This window comes from Alosa alosa, chromosome 10, assembly GCF_017589495.1.
Source record: "Alosa alosa isolate M-15738 ecotype Scorff River chromosome 10, AALO_Geno_1.1, whole genome shotgun sequence".
Classification (NCBI taxonomy): domain Eukaryota; kingdom Metazoa; phylum Chordata; class Actinopteri; order Clupeiformes; family Clupeidae; genus Alosa; species Alosa alosa.
The window spans coordinates 23,158,986-23,181,513 of NC_063198.1; the positions used below are offsets into that span (position 1 = coordinate 23,158,986).

The window sequence follows — 22,528 nt, forward strand, 5'->3', positions numbered from 1 at the left end:
GAGCACAGCCGTACTCTCTCAGTGCCCTAGCAGCAGTGCATGTGTGATGTCAGGAAAATAAGACTCCGACTCAAGAATCTATCAATTATTCCTCTCAGCGGTAATCTATCACTGTGTCAGTATGTCATGGCTTTGCCTTGCCAAGGATCATTTTATAGCTGTGTGTGTGTGTGTGTGTGTGTGTGTGTGTGTGTGTGTGTGTGTGTGTGTGTACGGGTCCCATGCCATGTGTCTATGTGTGTGCTTCTACACAAATGTGTGTGTGTGTGTGTGTGTGTGTGTGTGTGTGTGTGTGTGTGTGTGTGTTTGTGTGTGTGTGTGCACGCGCATGCATGTGTGCGCGAGACTGAGACTGAAAGAGAGACAAAGAGAATGTGTGTATGCATGTGTGTGTGTGTGTGTGTGTGCCGTGTGTATGTGTGTGTATGTGTGTGCTTCTACAAAAATGTGTGTGTGTGTGTGCTTGTCCGTGTGTAACAGGAGAGGAGAGCGGCCTGGCTGGCCTGGGTGTTCCCCTGCCGGAGTCCTTGTGGAGCCTTTCCACTTCATCAGCCAGTCTCAGACTCAGCCTGCTCTCCCAGACAAAGACACGGCAGGGCCACAGGGTCCCTTAGTCCTCTGCGGTGCGGAGACTGACCATTAGCTCTGCTACAGGACTGCAGGAGAATGCCATTTACAAACAGAGCAGCGCAGAGTGTTCTGATCGCCAGGCCTCAGAGAGGGGATGTGATGTAGCTGTGTGTCAGAACAAAATGCAGATTTGATTGGATGACTTGATTGGCCAATTAAAGAAGCTCATTTCTCCAAACAAATGAGATGTATTATCAAAATGATTAAAAAACTGGATCATGTGACTCAGATATGCTGCCCATAGATCATAGTCTTGTGGTAAGTGATTTAGCAAAAGGAGCTAGACTTGGATGAATTCTGAAGTAATAATTGATGTAATAATGATGTATAGACCTAATGCCTTTGGGAACCTGTAGGGCTTTAAGAGGTATTCAGACTGGGCACCTGTGACTGCAGTAGGATGTGGGTCTACGCCTCTGACTGTGGAATCTGCTCTGCCTCGAGCTCGTAGTGCCACCTTCTGGACAGAGTAGATCACTGCATTGTCTCTGCAGCTGTGTATGTGGATGACTGGTGTACTTGATCGGAGCTCACAGGGGCAGAAAGAGAAAAAAAACAGTGCATCTGTCTCTCTGGTCATTTGTGTGTGTGTGTGTGTGTGTGTGTGTGTGTGTGTGTGTGTGTGTGTTTGGGGGATGATCGGACAGAGACCACCCTGAGAGTCGACACCAGAGCCCACTATCAGTCTCTCCTGATGCTGCAGCTCTGGCTGTCTCCCTATCAGCACAGCTGCTCTGCAGGAGGAAACAGATGCTCCTGTTATATACACACACACACACACACACACATACATACACACTCTCATACACACACACACACACAGATACACACTCATACACACACACACACACACACACACACACACACACACACACACACAGATACACACTCATACACACATACATACATATACACACACATACATACATGCTCATATACACACACACACACACACACACACACACACACACACACACACACACAGACAGATACACACTCATACACACATACATACATATACACACACATACATACATGCTCATAACACACACACAGATACACACTCATACACACATACATAAATATACACACACATACATACACACTCATACACACACACACACACACACACACACACACACACACACACACACAGATACACACTCATACACACACACACACAGATACACACTCATACACACATACATACATATATACACACACACACAGATACACACTAATACACACATACATACATACATATACACACACATACATACATGCTCATATACACACACACACACATACTGCATACTGTAACTTCCCTCTGGGGGTATTCACACACTCTCCTAGTGTTAGTGTACTGCCGCTTCTTGCTCTAACATCTGGCTGGTGTGTGTGTGTGTGTGTGTGGCCACTGAGGCGGGGTGTTTGTTTGGATGGAATGTGTGTTTGCTCATCAGGGAATGCCTTGCTGTTTTTCCCCACTGGTGGTTGAATGGCATCCCTTAAGGTAAAAGGTCAAAGTTGGCTCTGATTAATATTTCATCTCCTGTTGGGACTCCCAGACACTGTGTCAATATGGATACATTTATCTCTATGTTTCTCTTCATTGTCTTTCTCTCAGTCCGTGGTCCTCTCTCTCTCCGCTCTCACTCCCCCTCCATCACCACAGTGTGTATGTATAGTACATTTGTATAAAAGTACAAATAAACAAGTATAGACAATAGTAATGGGAGATCATTATAAATAATTAAAAATATGAATGAATTATTGAAACACGAGTAAACGAAAAAAAAAATGAAATTGATGGATCAAATGACTCTACGTATATTCCTATAGCACTTCCTGGTTAGTTGTCTCTCTCCCTCTCCTGGGAATTGACTAGAAAACAGTTTAAAATAGATCCTGCATCTTGTCTGTGCCAGAGCTCAGTGTTGATTGGTGGCTGATGATCATGATAAGGTTCCTGAGAGACAGTGGCTTACACCACCCACTCGGCCCATTCAGAGGCCACTGGGGGTGGAGCATGGCCGGCTGATAGCTCCAAGTGAAAGCTCCATCTGTTTGTTCGCCAGCCCTATCAATCTTCGCAAACACCCTAGAATCTACAGCGACACACACACGCACACACACAGACAGACAGACACACACACACACACACACACACACACATGCCGCCGTCACCCAGACGACGACCTGCTTATGGGAGGAGAATCTGTAGCGTAGCAGCTTGCCATTGTCGGTGGTGTGTTTGACCACTCCGTGACTGGAGCAAATATTATGGGCAGGATGTCGGCTAACGTGTGTTGCTATAGGGGGTTGATGCAAAAGCCAACTGTCACATGTTTATCGGTGATATGGACTGACTAATCTAAACAGGAAGATGAGCAGACACAAGCTATCTGTGTGTGTGTGAGTGTGTGTGTGTGTGTGTGCCTGTGTGTGTCACATCAGCTCCAGGGAAAATCCCAATCTAGATTTTCCCCATGAAATTATCACTTTCTTTTTTCCAGAATGATCGTCTCTGTTAGATCCAGTAATAGAGTATAATAGGTCTTTATTGTCATTGTTTGAGGCTATTTGTCCTGTTTTTTTTTCACAGACTGTATCCATCTCTGGCCCTCAGATGGAATGTGGAAAGTGTACGTGTATGTATGTGCGTGATTGTGTGTGTGTGCACCATCACATCCTCAGCCAGGCCATTCTCAAACTGGTGCTTTTTACCCAAAGGTCTCATCAAGTGGAGTTTATGTGGCTAGAAACATATAATGAAGTGTGTGTGTGCGCGCGCGCGCGTGTGTGTGTGTGTGTGTGTGTGTGTGTGTGTGTGTGTGTGTGTGTGTGTGTGTGTGTGTGTGTGTGTGTGTGTGTGTGTGTGTGTGTGTGTGTGTATGTGTGTGTGTGTGTGTACATGTCAAAGTTGGGTGGGGTGTCATGAGCATCTGTGCTAGCCCACACATGTAGAGTGTTGGTGTGGTCCGGCAATGATGTGGCCACAAGTTTTACTGGACTACACACACACACACAGAGACACACACAGAGACACACACACATTTGTTTAATCTGTAACAAAGATACCCTTGAATAAGGTTGTCTGTGCAAAATTCTTTTCATCTTCCATATACTCACTAACTTTGGGTTGAGCTCTAAGGGCCTCTGACTGCCTGGACCATGTTTATTACAGTAATGACTACAGCAGAGGAGAGAGTGCTTAAAAGGGCTTCCAGAACACAGAATGGATCCACACACACACACACACACACACACACACACATTTTAGAAGATACTATGCAGAACTGATGACCTAAGACTGCTAAGCAAATGAGGCACATGCAAGATAGATAGATAGATATATAGATAGATAGATTAAAAAGGGATAGAAGAAAATATGTAAGGGATAATGGACCACACGGTGTTCTGTTAACAGAAAATAATGTACGTCGAGGTTGTAATACGGCCCGACGCGCAGCATCCTTTGTGTCCGAGTGTGAATGCGCTCATATCGAACCGTTGGATGGACCAGACCTCGCCGAAATGTCCTGTCCTCTCTTTGAATCATTTTACAATTTCCGCGTTATTATATCGTTCGGTTATGTGCACGAATGGGTCCTGTAAATCTCTGATTCAAGTGTATTGATTGAAATTCCCTCCATTCTACCAGAGTGTTTTACCGCAGCAACAAGTTAGGCATAAATTATCGAGATTTATATCGCTAGCGTTATAAGTGTGTGTGTGTGTGTGTGTGGGGGGGTTAGCTGTCGTTCGGCGACAGACTAAATTAGATTTTTATCTCATAGGCTTTGTTTTGCTATCGGCAAAATTCCTCCCGTGTCCAAGGGATATGTGGCCGTTTCTCCATATTGCATGTCAGCTACAGCTGTGCAACATTACGAGAGGGAAATGATAGTCTGACACGAGGGGGTGTTGCCTATCCGTACCTAAGCTCCGGAGAAATGCTTTTTTCCTTATTGCCGCGATCGGAGTTTGAATGGGCGCATCCGAGGAACTTTTCCTGAAGTGAGTCGAATGGGTTTTACGGAGCTTTGAAGAATACGGATGGTTTTTGCAATAGTAGGCTACGATGAGTGGACGCTATGTATACGGAAAAGCGCAGTCGCTTACGTTAAATCAGCGAATGAATAGGACAATACAGTTCATTCCCAGGTCAGTTGGTGTAGTTTTATGTGATTTTTGTACAGTGATATGCGTTCTCTTTCTTGTTAAATAGAACAGGCTGTTTTAGAACTCTTCATTCAAACGGGCAGAGAGAATGAAAATATATGAAAATAACCTAGGCTACATTTTTACGGAATGAAAAAACTAGAGAAAGAAATAAAGTAAAAAATAAAGAAGTAGCCAATTTAATGTTAGTGTCTTTATAATTTTAAACATCTATGGTTGGGACAGTAAAAATGACTTCCATGTTGTTTGGTTTAAGCACCTCAGTGCATCAATAACCGTGACACAGCCCCCCTGGGTGCAAGAGGTGCATTGATGGATGCCGTTTCAATTTTAACACCAGAGGAAACGTCGGACCAGTTCAACATGTGTACTCACACACAGGGCTTTGATCATCATGTCAGCCGGACTTCATGAGACGTGGCTCTTAAACTTAAACTTCAAGCGCTCGTATCGGCGTGTGTAAAAACGCATGTGTTGGGGCAGGCCTCTGCTTATTGGTGGGGATTAAAGTGTGCCTGGCCTCTTGACTGCTACTTCTCAGGCTTACAAATAGCTCCTAAGCTTGTGTCAGCGACAGAAAAAACTTTCTAATGGACCAGGTTTTTAATGAGATGGACAAAAAGCAGGCGGCCCTTTGGTCCTTGGTTAGGGGAGTCAAGGTTAGAGGGAAGTCAAAGAGCTGTTAATTGACTCCAGTTAAATCCCAACAGAACTTGTTTGCCTGCCCAGTAAGGAAGTCCTCTGTTTTACTGGGTGACATGTCCAGATGTGTTTAAATAATTGGTCCCCACGCCACTAACAATGAAACAGAGTTGTGTGTAAGAGACTTTGTGAGTGTGTGTGGAGTGTGTGTTACAAAGAGAGGACTGCTGTCTGTCTGTGTTTATGTTTGTGAGTGAGTCTCTGTGTGTGTGTGTGTGTGTGTGTGTGTGTGTGTGTGTGTGTGTGTGTGTGTGTGTGAGAGAGATTCAAAGTTAATATTTTTTTTGTATTTCTGTATCAAACTCTTGATCATGTGTATTGCTTTGTGCCTTTAAGACGTGGCGTTAAAAAAAAAAGGTTGCTCTCATTTGAAAGCAAGTGTGTTTGTAGCCGTCTGGTGTATTTGCAGCCCTGCGCTGGGAGACGTGCTCAGAGACACATGAATCAGTTTTGGGCTCAGCCAGGGAGGAGCGGGCCTTTTTCACTGTCGGTCGGTTCGGCTGCCTCCTCTCCATAATCTTTCAAACCAAAACAAACACCCTCCACCCCGCACCCCCTCTCTCCTTCTTCTGGCCTCAGTTTTCTTAAAGAATAGCTCTGGAGTATAAATCATGGTTGAATTTTGGCTCGGCGCCATGCACAACACCAGTCTCATTTTCACCCACCCCACAAGCGAGAACGTTTACAGTCCCCCCGTCCTCCCCCCTCCCATCCCCCACTGTGGGTCCCCTCTTTGGGCTGCGTCAGAGAGCCGCCCCTTACGGCAACCAGCAGTCATCTCCACGTCCCCAGGTCCCCATATCCTCTGCTAGCGGCAGGCATATCGCTGATCCCAAAGACCCCATTCCATGTGCTAGCAGTCATATTTAGTTCCCCAGGTCCCCATTCCCTATGTTAGCAGTCATATGCTTAGCCCCCCGCCCCCCCCAGTTCCCTGGTGCCTGTGTTAGCCTCCCCAGGAGAGCCACTAACTGAACCGGCTCCTCTCCATCACCGCTTAGGACTCCACCTTGACCACAGTGGTGTTGTGTTGTTTCAGAGGACGGTATACGTCTGCCTGAAACACAGCAGACTCTGTGGAGCCTGCAGGACGAAGGCTCCGCTCCTCACTGTTGGGCTAATTTCACCGCAGCTCTCTCTGTTCAGCGTGAGGGGAACATAAAACGCTCAGTGTTTCAGCACAAGGCCTCATTTGCACAGTAATGGCAGGCTCATTTAGTGGTTTTCGGTCTTTAGACGTTTTATTTTGGTTTCTTCCTCCTCTGACATGGTCATTAGAATGATCCAGAACTCCTGCACTCAAACTGATGACTGCTCACCTTAGGGCTAGAGCCTGACAATCAGCTTGCAGTGTGAGTCACACACACACATACTGTACACACACACTCTCTCTTTCTCTCTCTCTTTCTCACTTTTTCCACTTTTTAAAGACTTAATTATACCAGTCTGGAAGTGGTCAGAAACCATCACTAAGTGCTGTCTTTCCGAGCAATCTCTCTTCTTCCTTCTTCTCCCTCTGTTCTCGGTGCCTCGACAGCCGCTCCTCTTTCATTGCGAATCCTGTACTATCATAAGGAAGACGTGTCCCCACCCTTGAGGTCAGGTTCTTTCTGTTGGCCATAGTTGCCTAGATGCAAACAAAATCTTATCTCTCACGGACCAAATACCTCACATCGTCCAGCGCCATAAAAATATCCTCCCGTGTGTTCTGTCTCATCCACTGTTCTGACTGGTGTCCTGATTGGCGCTGTGGTCTAGTCTGGGAGCCGGATTCCTCTGGGTCGGTCTGTGGTCATAAAGCCCTTGCTCTCTGTGCGGATTTGGGGGGATCTTTGCTCGGCGGAGTGGGGGCAGATGTGGTGCACCGCTGCCCCTCCGAGAGAGTCACGCTGACAGCCCCCCCGGGGGCTCCCGAAGAGCCGCCAAATCTAATGGCCCATCGCACCGCAGAGAGACCCACAAGGATCGTCCACATTTCTCGCCACGGACAGGACGGCTCTGTATCAGGCCGGCCCACGCACTCAGACCTCAGTGGGATGAGCCGGCCCGTAGGAGAGTGTGAATAATGGGGATGTGCTTCGGGACGGTCTGTGAGTGTGCATTAGCCCGACTTCCTGTTTGGGTGTGAGGTCTGGGCTGGCAGCGGTACCAATGTGGTGGCAGCACCTGTGTTTTCTCATGGAGGACTGTAAAAGCCTGGTCTGTTGCCTCTGTGGTTGGTCAGTTATTCACCAAAGTGCATCATGGGAGGATGAGAGATTGTGCATGTGTGCAGCACATGTTGACCTTACAGTACATTGCAAACGTCCAGCTCAGTGCCCAAGTCTGTATCAACTCCCTTATGTCTCTTTCCGCCATGTTAGATTAACATCTTGATTTGTCTTGTCTTTCTTGATTTTTCTTGTCTTTTGATATAAATGTGAATTAATGTGGTGTGAATGTAGGTCGTTTTTAACCATGGATTTCACTTGTTTTGGTGAGGTGAGAAGGTTTTGTTACACATTATTTGGTGGACATGTCAGTGAGACCTTGTTTTTTGTCAGTTGTCGGTTCATCTACTGCCAACTGATTCAGCGGATCTTGATCGGCCCTATAGGCCGGTTCCATTGCAGAGTAAGCCAGTTTTAGACATTTCCTCCACCTTTACTTCTGTCTGGAATGCTAATGTTTTGGCTAGCCCACTGGAGTGGGTGTGTCTGTAGCATCCCACAGTACTGTAACACTAACAATACATGCTTTCATAGCCACACCCTCAATGGATTATTCTGGATGCGAAGCTAATTCTGCTTTCTGCATAAGCTCCAGGCAGATGCCTCCCTGTTCACAGCATTTCTGCCCCAGCACACACTAAAGGCTGTTATTTGTGAAGTGCCGTGTGGATTTGTGATGCACACGACAGCAGAGCCATGTCCCACTGTGGCTTGCAGTCACTGGAGCGGCGTGGAGCGCGACGCTCCTCTGTAGTCCTCATGGATGACATGCTGACGCGTCCCTTTCAGCACATTTGGATTCAAAGTGACGAGGCTCGCGGCGGCACCCGAGCCAGAACGGAAATCGATCGCTGAGAGATTCTTTTGTCCTCGCGGAGGGCCTGTGGCAGAAGCAGCGGATTTCGGCCCGGTCGCCGCGTTCGTCCGGGGCCGCTCGCTAACCTGTGATTAGCACAAATGGCTCGCTCCTTAACTTGTCCTCTGCGAGCGTCAGCGGGCCGTTTTAGCCCGGCAGGATTTGGCAAGATGGGCGCGCTTTCCCATGTCTGGGGCCGTGTGCCGAGGATAGCAACCACAGGGTAATTTCAGCTCCGCTCCATGCAGACGGAGAACATAGAGGACAGAGGGAGAGAGAGAGAGAGAGAGAAGAGAGAAGAGAAAGACAAAGACAGAGAGGGAGAAAGAGAAAACTAAAAAGAACAAGCAAGACAAAATGACAAAGTGTCACAAGACACATTGGAAGAGAGAGACAGAGAAAGAGGGTGAACAACATGTTGAGAAAGAGGCCTGATGTATTGTTGTTTCCCTAGTGCATTGTGGATTGAAATATGTTGAGAGGCCCGATGTAGTGTTGTTTCCCTAGCGGATTGTGGATAGTCAGTGTTTTTGCATAAAGCTGATTGCTACCTGCAGCTGCCAAGTACAAGAGAAACAACATGACCATGGTCACCAAACCACAAAAAAATACTGCACAGCTCATCAAAACTCTGCACAGTTCATCAGTGTTTGAGATGGACATCTATAAACAAAAGATATTTTATTTCCACCCTGCCCTTTATACACACGAGTGAATTGGGTATTGGAAATAGGAATATTTTGTATTATGTCTTGGAGCATCATATTAATGTTTGAACAGGAAGCAGTGGCTCCTGTACTTTCGGGCAGTTTAGGCTCCTTCATGTCGGCATCCAACGATTAGATTGATTGTGATGTGTGTGTGTGTGTGTGTCAATATGTGTGTGTGTATGTGTGTGTGTGCTCGTGCGTGCGTTTGTGTGTGTGTGTTCTTCTGCGGCACACACACACTTACTGCTGCGTCTGGAGATGCTGAGAATGCAGCCGGACTCTTTCCGTGATACGACTGGACTTCTGTTGAAGGACCCATGTCTCAGGTTGAGGCCCAGCGGAGCTGGAAAATTGCGGTAGAATTGTTTCCCCATTTACTGTAAATGCAGGCGAAAGTAGTTATTAATGCTGGCAAAATGAGTCAGTGTGGGGCCGCGTGGCCAACCTTCTGCTTTTCCTGTTTCACAGCAGCAGGAGCAGGCATGAGGTCTTCAGCATGGTGTCTACGGCATGAGGACCTTGGGACCATTTGGGAGCGTTTGGCAGATCCTCTCCTCTCCTCAACTCTCCTCCCCTCCTTTCCTCTCCTCTCGTCTCCTCTCTTCCCCCTCCTCTCCTCACCTCTCCTCCTCTCCTCTACTCTCCCTCCTCTCCTCTCCTCTCCTCTCCTCCCCCTCCTCTCCTCAACTTTACTCTCCTCTCCTCCCCCTCCTCTCCTCTCCTCTCTTCTCCTCCCTTCTCCTCACCTCCTCCCTCCTCTCCTCTCCTCTCTTCTCCTCCCCTGTCCTCTCCTCTCCTCTCTCTCTCTCTCTCTCTCTCTCTCTCCTCAACACTGATGTGTATTAGTCTGTTCCCTGTTCAGGGAGACGGCAGATGGCCGCTGTGTCGTCACACTCATCATTTGGGTGTCTCTTGTCTCATCCCAGGAAGTCCAAGCGGGTCCTTAATGCCATGTCTTGTGTCTCAGGCAGGCATTAGCAGGGCCAATTAAGCCATTAGCACACATTCAGCCTGCAGATGTTACTGGGGCTCAGAGACACATTTGCCTCTTTTAGACGTCTAATATCAGTTTCCTAATATACATGTAGTGCAGTCACTGGCATCAAAAACAAAGCAAAGCTTATTTCATCAATGATCTTCAATTCTCGTCTCCATAGTAATGATGACATAAGGTAGTCTTCAAACAGTCAAAGATTATTAGTCCCATGCAGTGAAAGTGTCCTTCCTTTTCATTACAGTGCATAATTAAGTAATAAATAATCCTAAGCACTTCTCAAGTAAGTATTACATGTTCATAATCTTAACCTTTACTCTTTTGTAAGAAAAATGTAATAATATAAAAACGACATTATACTTTTAATTCATTGGGTAGCAAGTGCACAGTATTAAAGGATGCTTAATATAAAAGTGGCTGTGAACTCCTTTTAGTTGAATAAATCTTGCCTCCTGGCTGTGGTTACCAAACTAACAGACATGAATCTGTTTGCGTGACTTGTGGCGAGTGCATATTTTCTCTGGCAGTGTCCCGTGCTGAACTCTTGCACTGGGTAGCGTCATCCTGTCACGCCTGCATGGCATTAGCCCACTCTATCAGGGAGGGAGGGGAGACAGTCAAACTGCAGACATGGGAGTCAAATTCAGACACGCAAAGCTGCCAGCTATTTCTCTGCATTACCGGTCTTACTGTATCCAGGCAGATATGGCTCATATTGGAGTGTATGTGTGTGTGTGAGTGTGTGTGTGTTTTTCTGTAAGGCGGTGTGGGTCACATTTTGTTCATTTTGCGTGTGTTTGGTGTGGGGTGGCTCCCCTGTCACCTCTTTTCTTGGTGCCCGCTCCATTGGGGCATCTGTGCCAGGTTGCGCCAACCTGGCAGCCCAGTGCCCCTGCTCACCCAGGGCAGCTGTCAGGACAATTCTGCCCTCGCAGCTCCTCCCAAGACGAGATTGCCCTAGAACGCCAGCGTCAAAGCCCCGCTCTCTTTCTTTTTTTCTCTCTCTCTCTCTCACACACACACACACACACACACACACACACACACACACACACACACACACACACACACACACACACACACTCACTCCCTCCTCACCAATGATTCACACTGTCTCTGCACGCAACAGTAACATGGCAGCAGCATCTTTAATACAGTGTCTGCCTCTGTGTTCAGATTTGTTTTCTTTCATTCCTTCTTGCGGCCGATACTTTATTAGACTAAAAATCCTCTCACTCTCTCTCACACACGCACACACACACACGCACGCACACACACACTTTTCGCCACTGTTGTTTTATGACTTTTAGTGGGGTATTAGCTCATGGGTGTGTCTTTCCTGAGTGAATCAGACCCCTCCTACAGACTGCAGCTGGCTATGCCCAAATCCAACTGGAGTCTGCCATGTCCATAGCCAGTCTGTGGTCGGCCATGTCATGCCCAGTATGAGCTGTAGCGTGTCCAGCCGAGTGCCAGTCTGTGCGCTGCCATGTCTGAGGTCCGTCTGTGGTCTGCCACTCTTCCTGGCAGCACCTGGGCTGTCGGCCCTCCTGTCAGGGCAGATGGGGGAGCCGAGGGGACTCCCGTACCGTACGCCTGGCTCAGACAAGAGCAGACTGCACACACACACCACACGCACACACACACACACACACACACACACACACACACACACACACACACACACACACACACACACACACACACACACACATACACACACACACACACACACACACACACACACACACACATACTCTCTCTTATCTCTCTCTCTCTCTCACACACACACATACACACACACTCAAACACCCTCTCTCTCTCACACACACACACACACACACACACTCAAACACCCTCACACACACACAGACATACACACACACACACACTTGCACGGGCACACACACACACATCGCACATCTCTATTAACCTAAATTAGACCAGTTGAGATGTGCTGCTCCCATCTCAAGATAAGTTTTTCTCAAGTGTGATACCATCCAAATACTTCAATGTAATGATGATAGTAGCATTGTTAATCTTTTTTTTTGTGATAATATAATTATATCATTAGGTGATTCTATAATAACCCATTGATACCATTCGTAATTCATTCAGTATTTGCATACCTTAGATACTTTAGGCTAATGTTGTTTTGTGGATTTAGTCATGTTGTATTGGTAACAAATGCACATACCTCACCTCTTTAAGGGCTGCCCTATGCAGTGGTAGTTGAGGGTGATGCTCAGTCACTGTAGCAGTAAAATGCCCTGGTTTAAGATTCCTGTGTGTGTGTGCATGTGTGTGTGCATGCGCTTGTCTCTTATGCTCCAGTGAGCATGTGACAGGGTGGCACTGGGGTCATACACACACCCACACACACACACACACACTCAGAGACATGCGTCATATGGTGGAGTGGGCTGTGTGTTTTCATTCTCACACCATGATGGGACAGAGTGTGTGTGTGTGTGTGTGTGTGTGTGTGTGTGTGAATGTAAATTATATGTATACCGGTATGTATAAAATAGCTATTTTATGAAAAAACAGCTTATAACAACTGAAGATCACCAGCCAATCAAGTCTTCTATCTTCTGTGCTCCTGAAGCACTGTGTTGATTGGCTGGGATTTGTCATGGCTCCACCTGAGTCTATTCTCTGATCCCTATTTACCAGAACTAGAACCTGGACTCTCTACAAACAGTTGTTGTTTTTAGCATAAACGCTGAACCAACATCTAGAGGACCACGAGGATCAAATACTTAAATTTGACTAAAAGTGTATGAGACAAGAATCGCAGAGAATTGTGTGTTTGTTTGTTTGTTTGTGAGATCAAAGGGCAGCCGATGCTGTAATGGCTCTGCCTCTGATGAGGCTCCAGATTAGCCAAGAGTGCTATGGAGTTTCGCATCAGTTATGCTGCAGCAACTTTTTCTGTTATGAACAAAAGGCTCTTTGTGTTGAGAAGTTTCCAAATAGAACCCTCAGCCTTGCCACAAGTTCATGAAGAATCCTGAAGGGGCCAGGAGTTCTGATCTTATCTTTAGCTTCACATTATATTCATCAGCAGAAGCATATGTGTCCTCCCCCATGAGTGTGGTGGTGTGGCTTGCGCAGTCTCCAGTAAGGTTTTAGAGAGGATTTATGGGGCCCGAGTTTGAACCGGGACTGGAGCCATTGCAACACCACATAATGGTGTGGAGCGTTGCAGGGACTGCATGTCCTAACGACAGGTCATGTCAGCAGACATGCAGCATTTTCTGCTTGACTAATCATAAGATGGCTATTAAACGTGTAAAGTGTCTGGACTTTGTGTCACGTCAGCAGTAAGCCAACCAGAGGGACTGAGCGTCAGTAACTCAACCTTAGTGAAAAGACTGAGTGCTCTTCTGTATCTCAGGAGACAGAAAGGCAATTGGTGCCAAACTAAGTGATTCATAGAGTTGAGACCACAAATGCATTTTGTTAGCATGTATTCGCTGACTGACTCCTAATCGGTTTGATTTGGATATGCAGAAAATAAATAACCGTGACTCGTGACTGACTAAATAAATTTGATAATTGAAATGTATGAGCTCATATGCAGTTACTAACTACAAATAGTTTTGGATTAGATATATTTACAAATGCAGAATAAAGGAAATTGTGCATCTTTGAAAAATGCAAAGTTGAAAAAAACTCATGAACTCTGTGTCTTTCTCTCTTTCCCTTCCCTCTCTCTCTCTCTCTCCCTCTCCCTCTCTCTCTCTCTGCAGCTGGGATGAGAGCAGTTCTATCAGCAGTGGTTTAAGTGATGGCTCTGACAACCTGAGCTCAGAGGACCTGAACGCAAGCTCCTCCCTCAATTCCCTCCCAACCACACCCACTGGCTCACGACGCAACTCGTCCGTCATGGTGAGTCACAGCACACATCTCAACTCAGATGTCTAAAATATGAATCCACCCCAAAAATGACCCAATTCATTAAATGAGGCCCACAAGCTGTAGGTGCCAAGAGGCAAAATAACTTCATTACACCTTATGTCATTCTTACACCAGAAGACTTTAAAAAGATTTGGAAAACATTTGTGAAAGACTACAGTCTCAGAGATTTTAAGTCACAGACTATGATTTTGCAATGACTAGGGATCTTGCAGGGTCACTATTTACAAGACTGCAACTAGATTCCTTTAAATTATTTCCCATCGTGCCCTAACCTGACTCTTGCCAGATGAATTTCGTTCCGCCTATCTCCACTCATCCATCTGGGATCAATCCATTGGAGTGGTGCTTCAGAAGGCTGGGCCTTATTAAAAAATCCTTGCATAAGATTGGATAAGCCACTTATCCGTCATCTATTGACGTGACGCTGAGAACAGTCTCACAGTCGCTTTTACGCTATGTCACATCTATGAAACTCCTGCCCTGCGTCCTGATTGGCTCTACCATCAAGGATTAAAGTTCTCCGTCGTACGACGGATTTCCGTCAATTTGATTTTAGAAATGCCATATTTGAGATCGATGCAGATCCGATGAGAAAACTACAAATATTAGGTCCGATGAATTAATGTGTGTGATGGTAAATGTTTAAAGACCTAATAGTGTTATTGAGAACTTTCTGTGTCTCAGTCAGTGACCGCTCAAGAAGATACGTCTGCCATGAGTTTCGCTTTGTTTATGTTGTAGCTACACGCTTGTCTCATTGGCCTGGGGCGTTTGCTTAAAAAAAAAGAACACGTCTGGAGGACTAACGGTCTAAAAGTTGGATTATAGTGACACAATCGAGACAGCTGATGATCGATCGGTTGGCCAATCCGTTTCACTTTTTTTGGATATGATACATTGTGAGCTTTATGTGCGAATTCGGAGAAGAATCGTAGGCTGTGTTTTTTCCGTGCATCAATGTAGACAATTTCTTACTATCGCGAACTCTTGTCAGGAGGGTCATTCATTTTGGGTGTCACCTATGACTTGAACAGTTTTTAATCAATGCAACTAACATTATGTGTAAAGCGACGCAATATAAACCGTAGCCTATGCAATTTATTATCCCGTCTGTTATGACATGTAGGCTACAACAATGTTTTTCACAATTTGCGCCGGAAGGTTTTGACTGAGCGTTAACATAAAATAATAATAATATTGTCATCATCGCGAACTGTTGAGTAAGGGGGTCAGTCGTGTTTGTGACCCATAGACAACCTTGTAGCCTATTTTGCTTAAGCCTCACTTTTAACGACAGTAGGTTGTAAGTGTATGTTGACAAAAAAATAACCATGCAATTAAAATAGTAAACTTAAAACTTCGCTATAAAATATTATTAATTTATAGCACAAAACCATAACCAGTAGGCCTACCAGAACCTCGCATATTAGCATCATGATTTGTGTGCGTCTATTTGGCAAGGCCACTAACTGTCATGGATGCGTTGTTGCTAAAGGAAGGCACAGGTGTTATAAGTTAAAAAATAAATGGAGATGGGCGGCTGTTGGAAACGGGGGAGAACTAGCAAGCCATGGTGTAAAGAAATTAAAGTGCCAGAGGTTTGCTTTTAGGCGGTTTGCTGCAAGAAAATTGTTTATGGATGCAATAGGAAAACGTTTTTAGCACACCACCAATCAGAAGACCACCAAGGTTAATGTTCGTGCACTTCAGCACATCTTCCCTACCTGGTGCAACTAGCCACCACGACAGAGGTAGGCTACGTTTATCTATGGCTGACCGTTTTTGCGCTCAGAAAGTAGGCTATGCATGTTCTTTCATAGCGCAACACGACCTGTCCCTCACCATATCGCAACCTCTTGTCAACCTTATACAATCTGTTGCTGAAGACAAAAGCACCCTCTCCAGATTGTTATCAAATGCGCAGACTTCCTGCATGTATTGCTGCTCATTGGAATACTGAGTTGTCTGTAAAACTCAAAATTAACATGTTTTCATTAAATGCGAATGAGGCAACAAATGGAAATATGAACAATATCTCGAATGTTCTGATTCATTACTTTGATGAGGACATGGGAAGTCTTGCAAACTTGATTTTATAGGCATATTAACAAGATAACTCCCCTTTAAAGGCCACTTTTGGCCTGAAGTAATTAAATAAGAGTGTAAGTTAAAGCCTTTCTACAATATTGCTGCAGTAGAAAAGAACAGCAATGGCTAGTCAGCAATGGTCAGTGATGGTACTGAAATATTGTTTTATTCATCAGGAAAACTCGATCTCAATCAAGAACACTCTCAATTCGCCTTATTCACATGGCGGCCATTGGCGGCTAAAACGAGGCTACAGGGTACACAAACCATAGGATTGTTATGTTCTATGCATTCACCTGTAGGTGGCATTAATTGTGTAGTAAGTGTACCCTGCAGCCTCGTTTTGGTTTAAACAATGGTCGCCGTGTGAATAAGGCGAATACTCCCTTTACTTTGCTGTTTGCATCTTTTTGTACATTAAAAAACAATAGGTCGCGACAGCAAAAGGGGTGCTATCTTTATAGGTAGATATGAACAACGTATGAATTATGGCCTGAAAAAAGTTCAGTCAAACAATTTTTTTTCACTTTAATCCCTGCTCTACCATACAATCTGGTGCTGAAATCACTCTCAACGGAACCGATCCCAGATGGATGTGAGTTGAGCTAGGTGGAGCTAGGCGGAGCTAGGCGGAACGAAATTAATCTGGCGAGAGTCCCTAGATATCAACAAGAACTCAACGATAGCCCACTCATATCAAAGTTATATTTTTGTGTAGCATTGTTTTATGTGTGACATCCTTAACCGATATAGAGTTGTCACATGGAATAGCCGACTAATAATTCATAAGAAACAAAATAACAAATAACCATATAGGCTACAGTTGATGCCTACTTTGCCCCTTCCTGTTTGGTGTTGGAGAGAGGTCACTATTGTTTTTTATATTGTTAACGTCAGTATTTGCAATAGCCATGGCTAAAAGACTTGCGATAATATCAAACATGTTGCGCACATCCAACCACTGGACCCTGGTGAAGTTGAATCGGCTATAAACTAGTTGACGGAGGTCGCCTGGCCGGACAATAATCAAGACGCATTGACCGGCCAGACGTTACCAGACTCTCGTTACACTGAATGGATGAAACATAAGGATGTGGTGTTGGTCCTGGAGCTGTGTGCGTGTGTTTGTGTGTATGTGTGCAGTGTAGTGCATGTCAGTGCGGTCCACTGCGTCCCCTGCTAGCCCTCTCCTAATGCGGGTGAAAAGCCAGGGATCACTCTCGGAGCGCGAGCTGGAGCCAGGGAGGCACCTGGACCTCATTTCCTCCCCGCAATGAGAAACAGCTGAGGGGCCACAGCGCACAGAGATCCCCTGCCCGCTCCACAGATCAGAGTTAATGTGTGTGTGTGTGTGTGTGTGTGTGTGTGTGTGTGTGTGCATTGTCAGTTGAGAGGCCTGAGCTCAAAACCTCTCCTGCCCACTTCACACAGCATCCAGAGATCAGAGTTAATTTGTGTGTGTGTGTAAATTTGCCAACTAAGGGGCCTAAGTTGCTCTAGACTGTGACTCCAGACTATGAGTAGACCTCGGTCACTCTGGAATTATTACAAAAAACCACTTAATTCATGAGGTGTTTGTGCTGTGTGTGTGTGTGTGTGTGTGTGTGTGTGTGCTTGTTTGTGTAAGTTAGAGTCCTTTTGTGTGTGTATGTATGTATGTATGAATGTATACTGTATGGTTGTATGAATTGTGTTTGCCCTTGTCCCTTGTAGTGTGTCTGTGTGTGTGTGTGTGTGTGCCCACATTAAGGGCTTGTGTCTTATGCAGCATGCAAGTGGCTCATAGCAGGGCGTTGTTGTCTTGCTGTGTTGCCGTGGTAACCAAGCGATCTTAGACAGATGCTGGAGAGGAGTGCGGCAGGGGGATTTGTGTTTCATTCAATGTGCCATCTGTGTTGGTGAAAGGTGGGTAACCTTGCCAACAACCCATCAGACCACATTACATCTTAAACCTACAGAACACACCTTCATGATGTCCCCCCTCCCCGTTCTACACACCTTCATCATGTTTACCTCACACCCCCTTATACTACACACTGTAATTGCACTTACCACACACACACACACACACTCCTGTTCTACACACCCTCATTATGTGTCATACCCCCTTATACTACACACTCTAATTGCACTTACACCCCCACACACACACACACACACACTCCTGTTCTACACACTTTCATTATGTTTACCCCATACACCCTTATACTACACACTCTAATTGCAATTACCCCTCCCACACACACACAAACTCCAGTTCTACACACCTTCATTATGTTTACCCCATACCCCCTTATACACCCCCAAACGCACACACACACACTCCTGTTCTACACATGCTCTTTCCCCAACATGGTCCACATCCACCCACTAGCATCATTATTACTTCCAGAGAACGTTTTGCTCCCCAAAAATGTTATAAAAATGTTAGTGTACCGCTTGCCAGTGCATGTCAGATTTGAGTCACAAAGGCATTTGGCACTGCCGTACAAGTTTAGGTGATAGTTGCCAGTACTATACTCTGTTTTAAATGACATTTGCCAGTGCTCATTTTTGACAAGATTCTTCAGTGCTATATGATACTTTAAAGAGGACCTGCCAAAACTGTGCATTCGTTCAAGGGAAATCTCATCTCTTAAGCAGCTATGTTCACTTAACCTGACTCTCGCCAGATGAATTTTGTTCCGCCTAGCTCCACTCATCAATCTGGGATCGATGCATTGGAGTGGTGTTTCAGAAGGCTGGGCCTTATCAAAAATCCTTGCATATGATTGGATAAGCCACTTGTCCGTCATCTATTGATGTGCTACTTAAACCACTCACATCGAAGCCAATCCGTGACGCTTAGAACAGTCTCACAACCGCTTTTACGCTACGTCACATCTATGAAACTCCCGCCCTGCGTCCTGATTGGCTCTACCATAAAATCTGGTGCCGAAATCACTCTCAACAGAAGCGATCCCAGATGGATGTGAGTGGAGCTAGGCGGAACGAAATTCATCTGGCGAGAGTCAGGTTAATGTTCACTTCCCTTTATAGACACTCATTAAACTGTCATTCTTTGGGAAAATTAAAAAGTAAAAGTTAAGAAAAGGGCACTTCTACTGTGCATCCTGTAGCCCGATATATATACATTCTGGGTTGACACATATGGTAGCCCGTACGCTGGAGTCGATATCTGATCTATATATCAATTCCTGCATTTAGCCCACTCGTCCGTTGGCCCTGGTCAGGTGAGTCCTGCTGGACAGCAGACACAATAGAGGCTGTATTGTATTAGGAGTGGAGTGTTGGCCTCGGCGGCCGTGTTTACCGTGGTGTCGGTCTCGGGTTCCCTGGGCCTGGTGTGTCAGTGTGTGTGTGTGTGTGTGTGTGTGTGTGTGTGTGTTTACTGTGGCGTCGGTCTTGGGTCCTCCGGCCAGGCGTGCCAGTGCTGTGCCTAAATTAGCCCGTCGCTTGTTTTCCCCCTTGCCAAGCGAGCAGACCGTGTGCCAGGGTAAATCGGTCTCGTTTGGAGAAAATAGTTTTTTGCTTTGCTTGTGCAGACGGAGCAGAGCTGAGCAGAACAGAACAGAGCCGTGGCCTTATGAGGCTATCTCTCAACGCAGGACCATGGTGTTGTTTTACTCTACTGGCAGAAAAGGCCTTTGTCCTGCTGCACACATGGACGGTGCATCTGAGTTCACCCAACACTCCTGTGCAGTTGCTCCTGTTGTGTTGTGTTGTGCTGTGCTGTCCACTGCTGTCCACCGCAGTCCTCCGGTTCCTTACGGGAAGCTGGACACGAGAGGCCAGGGCTCAACACCAGCTGGTCATAAACACACAGTCTCAGAGAACTCTGCAGGAGGACATTTGAAAATCAATGAGACAACAGAGGTGGAGACTGTGTGTGTGTGTGTGTGTGTGGTTAAGTGTGTGTTTAAGTGTGTGTGTGTGTGGGGGGGGAAGTTGCATATGCATCTGTGGACAGTGCTTTAAAGGAACTCTGACCATCCCTGAGGCACGCATCCCGTCCGACCCACGCGGACTGGACACAGCATGAAGGAGACGGCAATGTCTACTCATTTCCTGTGTGTTGTCTTGACGTCCATGTCTACTCATTTCCTGTGTGTTGACAAGAATGCAAAACGCTTCAGAAATGCACACAGCTGTAACACTGTGAAATGAAACAGAATATCAAAGTAGGCAGGTGGTCAGTCAGCTATGACAAGGGGTGTGACAGGACTATGGGCTGTGACATACAGGACTGTGGGCTGTGACAGGACTATGGGTTGTGACACGACTATGGGTTGTGACATACAGGACTATGGGTTGTGACATACAGGACTATGGGCTGTGACATACAGGACTGTGGGCTGTGACATACAGGACTATGGGCTGAGGATAAGATGGATCACCTCTATATCCCCATTCTCAAGTCATAAACCAAAACACACACACACACACACACACACACACACACTAACATGTCCTTTCCTATCCTGCTTTTTGTTCCATGTCACACTCGCTTTAAGTCTGTGTGTGTGTGAAAGAGGGATGTGTGTTTTCATATTGCACGCAGACGGTCTGATGGAGCTTTGATAAGAGGGTCTGTGTTTCACTCCCTGATAACAGTGATGATTACAAAGAGCCTAAGACTGTGTGTGTGTGTGTTTCTGGTTTCTGTATATGTCTCTGCTTGTTCAGTGTGTGTGAGAAAGTTTGAGAGTTTGTATTTTAGATATGTATGTTTGTGTCATTGTATGTACAGTATTTATGTATATGTTTCCGCTCTTTGTAAAAGTATATTCCGTGTGTGTGTGTCCGTGCGTGTGTGTGTGTGTGTGTGTGTGTGTGTGTGTGTGTGTGTTTTCGTGGCTTTGCACAAATGCAAAGAAGCTCTCAGTATCGGGGTGATGTTTGTGAGTCTGTCATCTGAAACAGAATCCTCCAGTTAAACACCACGTTTACATGCCATGAAATCTGTGGCTCCACAGTTGGACTGTAAAACCACCAGAAACAACTGAGAATGTGTGTTGTGCATCAGACATAACACTTCAGTAAGCAGAGTGGATGTGTGTTTAAGCTATGCTCTCTTCTCTCCCCAATTGCATACTGTGTAGAAAAAATGTATGTGTGTGTGTGTGTGTGTGTGTGTGTGTGTCTATGTATTGTGTGTGTGTGTGTGTGTAACTTTTGTCTTTTTCTCCCCCACAGCTGTGTGCGGACACTAATAATAGATCTAGAGACTACATAGTAGTATGTATATGTGTGTGTGTGTGTGTGTGTGTGTGTTTGTAACTTTTGTCTTCTCCTCCGTAGTTGCGTACGGACGCTGAGAAGCGGTCACTGGTGGAGAGCGGCCTGGCCTGGTACAGCGAAGAGGGCAAAGTGGCACGCAAACTGGACGCAGGCGGAGCCTATGACACTGGCAGCCTGAAGACGGAGCCGTCCAGCCGCTGGAAGAAGAGCCGGCCGCTAGAGGGCGCTGCTCACGACAAGGCTGGCAGGGAGGTGAAGAAGCCCCAGAGTCTGGGTCAGCCGGGGAACTTCAAGAAGGGACGCAACCCTCCCGTGGGGGTCACCTCGCCCATCACACACACATCACAGAGCGTGCTCAAGGTCGCAGGTAAGAAGGCCCATAGGACAAAGGTCATACTCAGACATTGCCTATGCAATCAGGGAAGGGAATTAATGTATTATTTGATTTATAATTTCTCGTTTAGTATAATTTAGTTGAACTGATTTATTATTTAGTTTTTTTAAATGTTATACATGCAGGCAAAGTCAAAGACAGCATATGCTCATGATGTGAGAAGGAACTGTAACCCTAACCTGCTAAATCAAGCCATGATCTTTAAGAATGCTTTGTGCTTCGTAATACGTAATTAGATGAAAGCACATTGCACTAAAACTTATCAAGCCATCACCTAACTATTAATCATTAAGTCCATAGTTTCTTAGAACACAGTCATGTTTGGTGGAGCAGCAAAGAATATAGTTTTTGTGGAAAGTTGAAAAAAGTGTGATGTACCGGTACTTCCATAGCTGAGGAAGACAAAGGTGTTTGAGAGCGAGGGTGCCAAGTGCTGCTGAGATGAGATGAAAAGCCCGAAGCGCTAACTGCTGACCAGCCTTGTCTCCTCAGAGGGCAGACGGTCAGAACGCTCGTAAAAACGCAGCCAGCCCTGAAATAGGGCAGACAGAGTCCCATCAGCGACGTGCCATCATGCCCATTATGCTCTCAGAG

General features: G+C 45.9%; 1 protein-coding gene across 12 annotated transcripts in view; it reads left to right on the forward strand.

The window, feature by feature from the left end:
• nav1b (neuron navigator 1b) overlaps positions 1-22,528 on the forward strand; it is a 118,222-nt gene that overhangs the window by 54,609 nt on the left and 41,085 nt on the right. For all 12 annotated transcript variants that reach the window (XM_048254488.1, XM_048254477.1, XM_048254483.1 and 9 more), the window contains 2 exons: positions 14,043-14,181; positions 21,601-21,907. In XM_048254488.1, the coding sequence (XP_048110445.1) occupies positions 14,043-14,181; positions 21,601-21,907 (446 nt within the window). The remainder of the gene's footprint in view (positions 1-14,042; positions 14,182-21,600; positions 21,908-22,528) is intronic.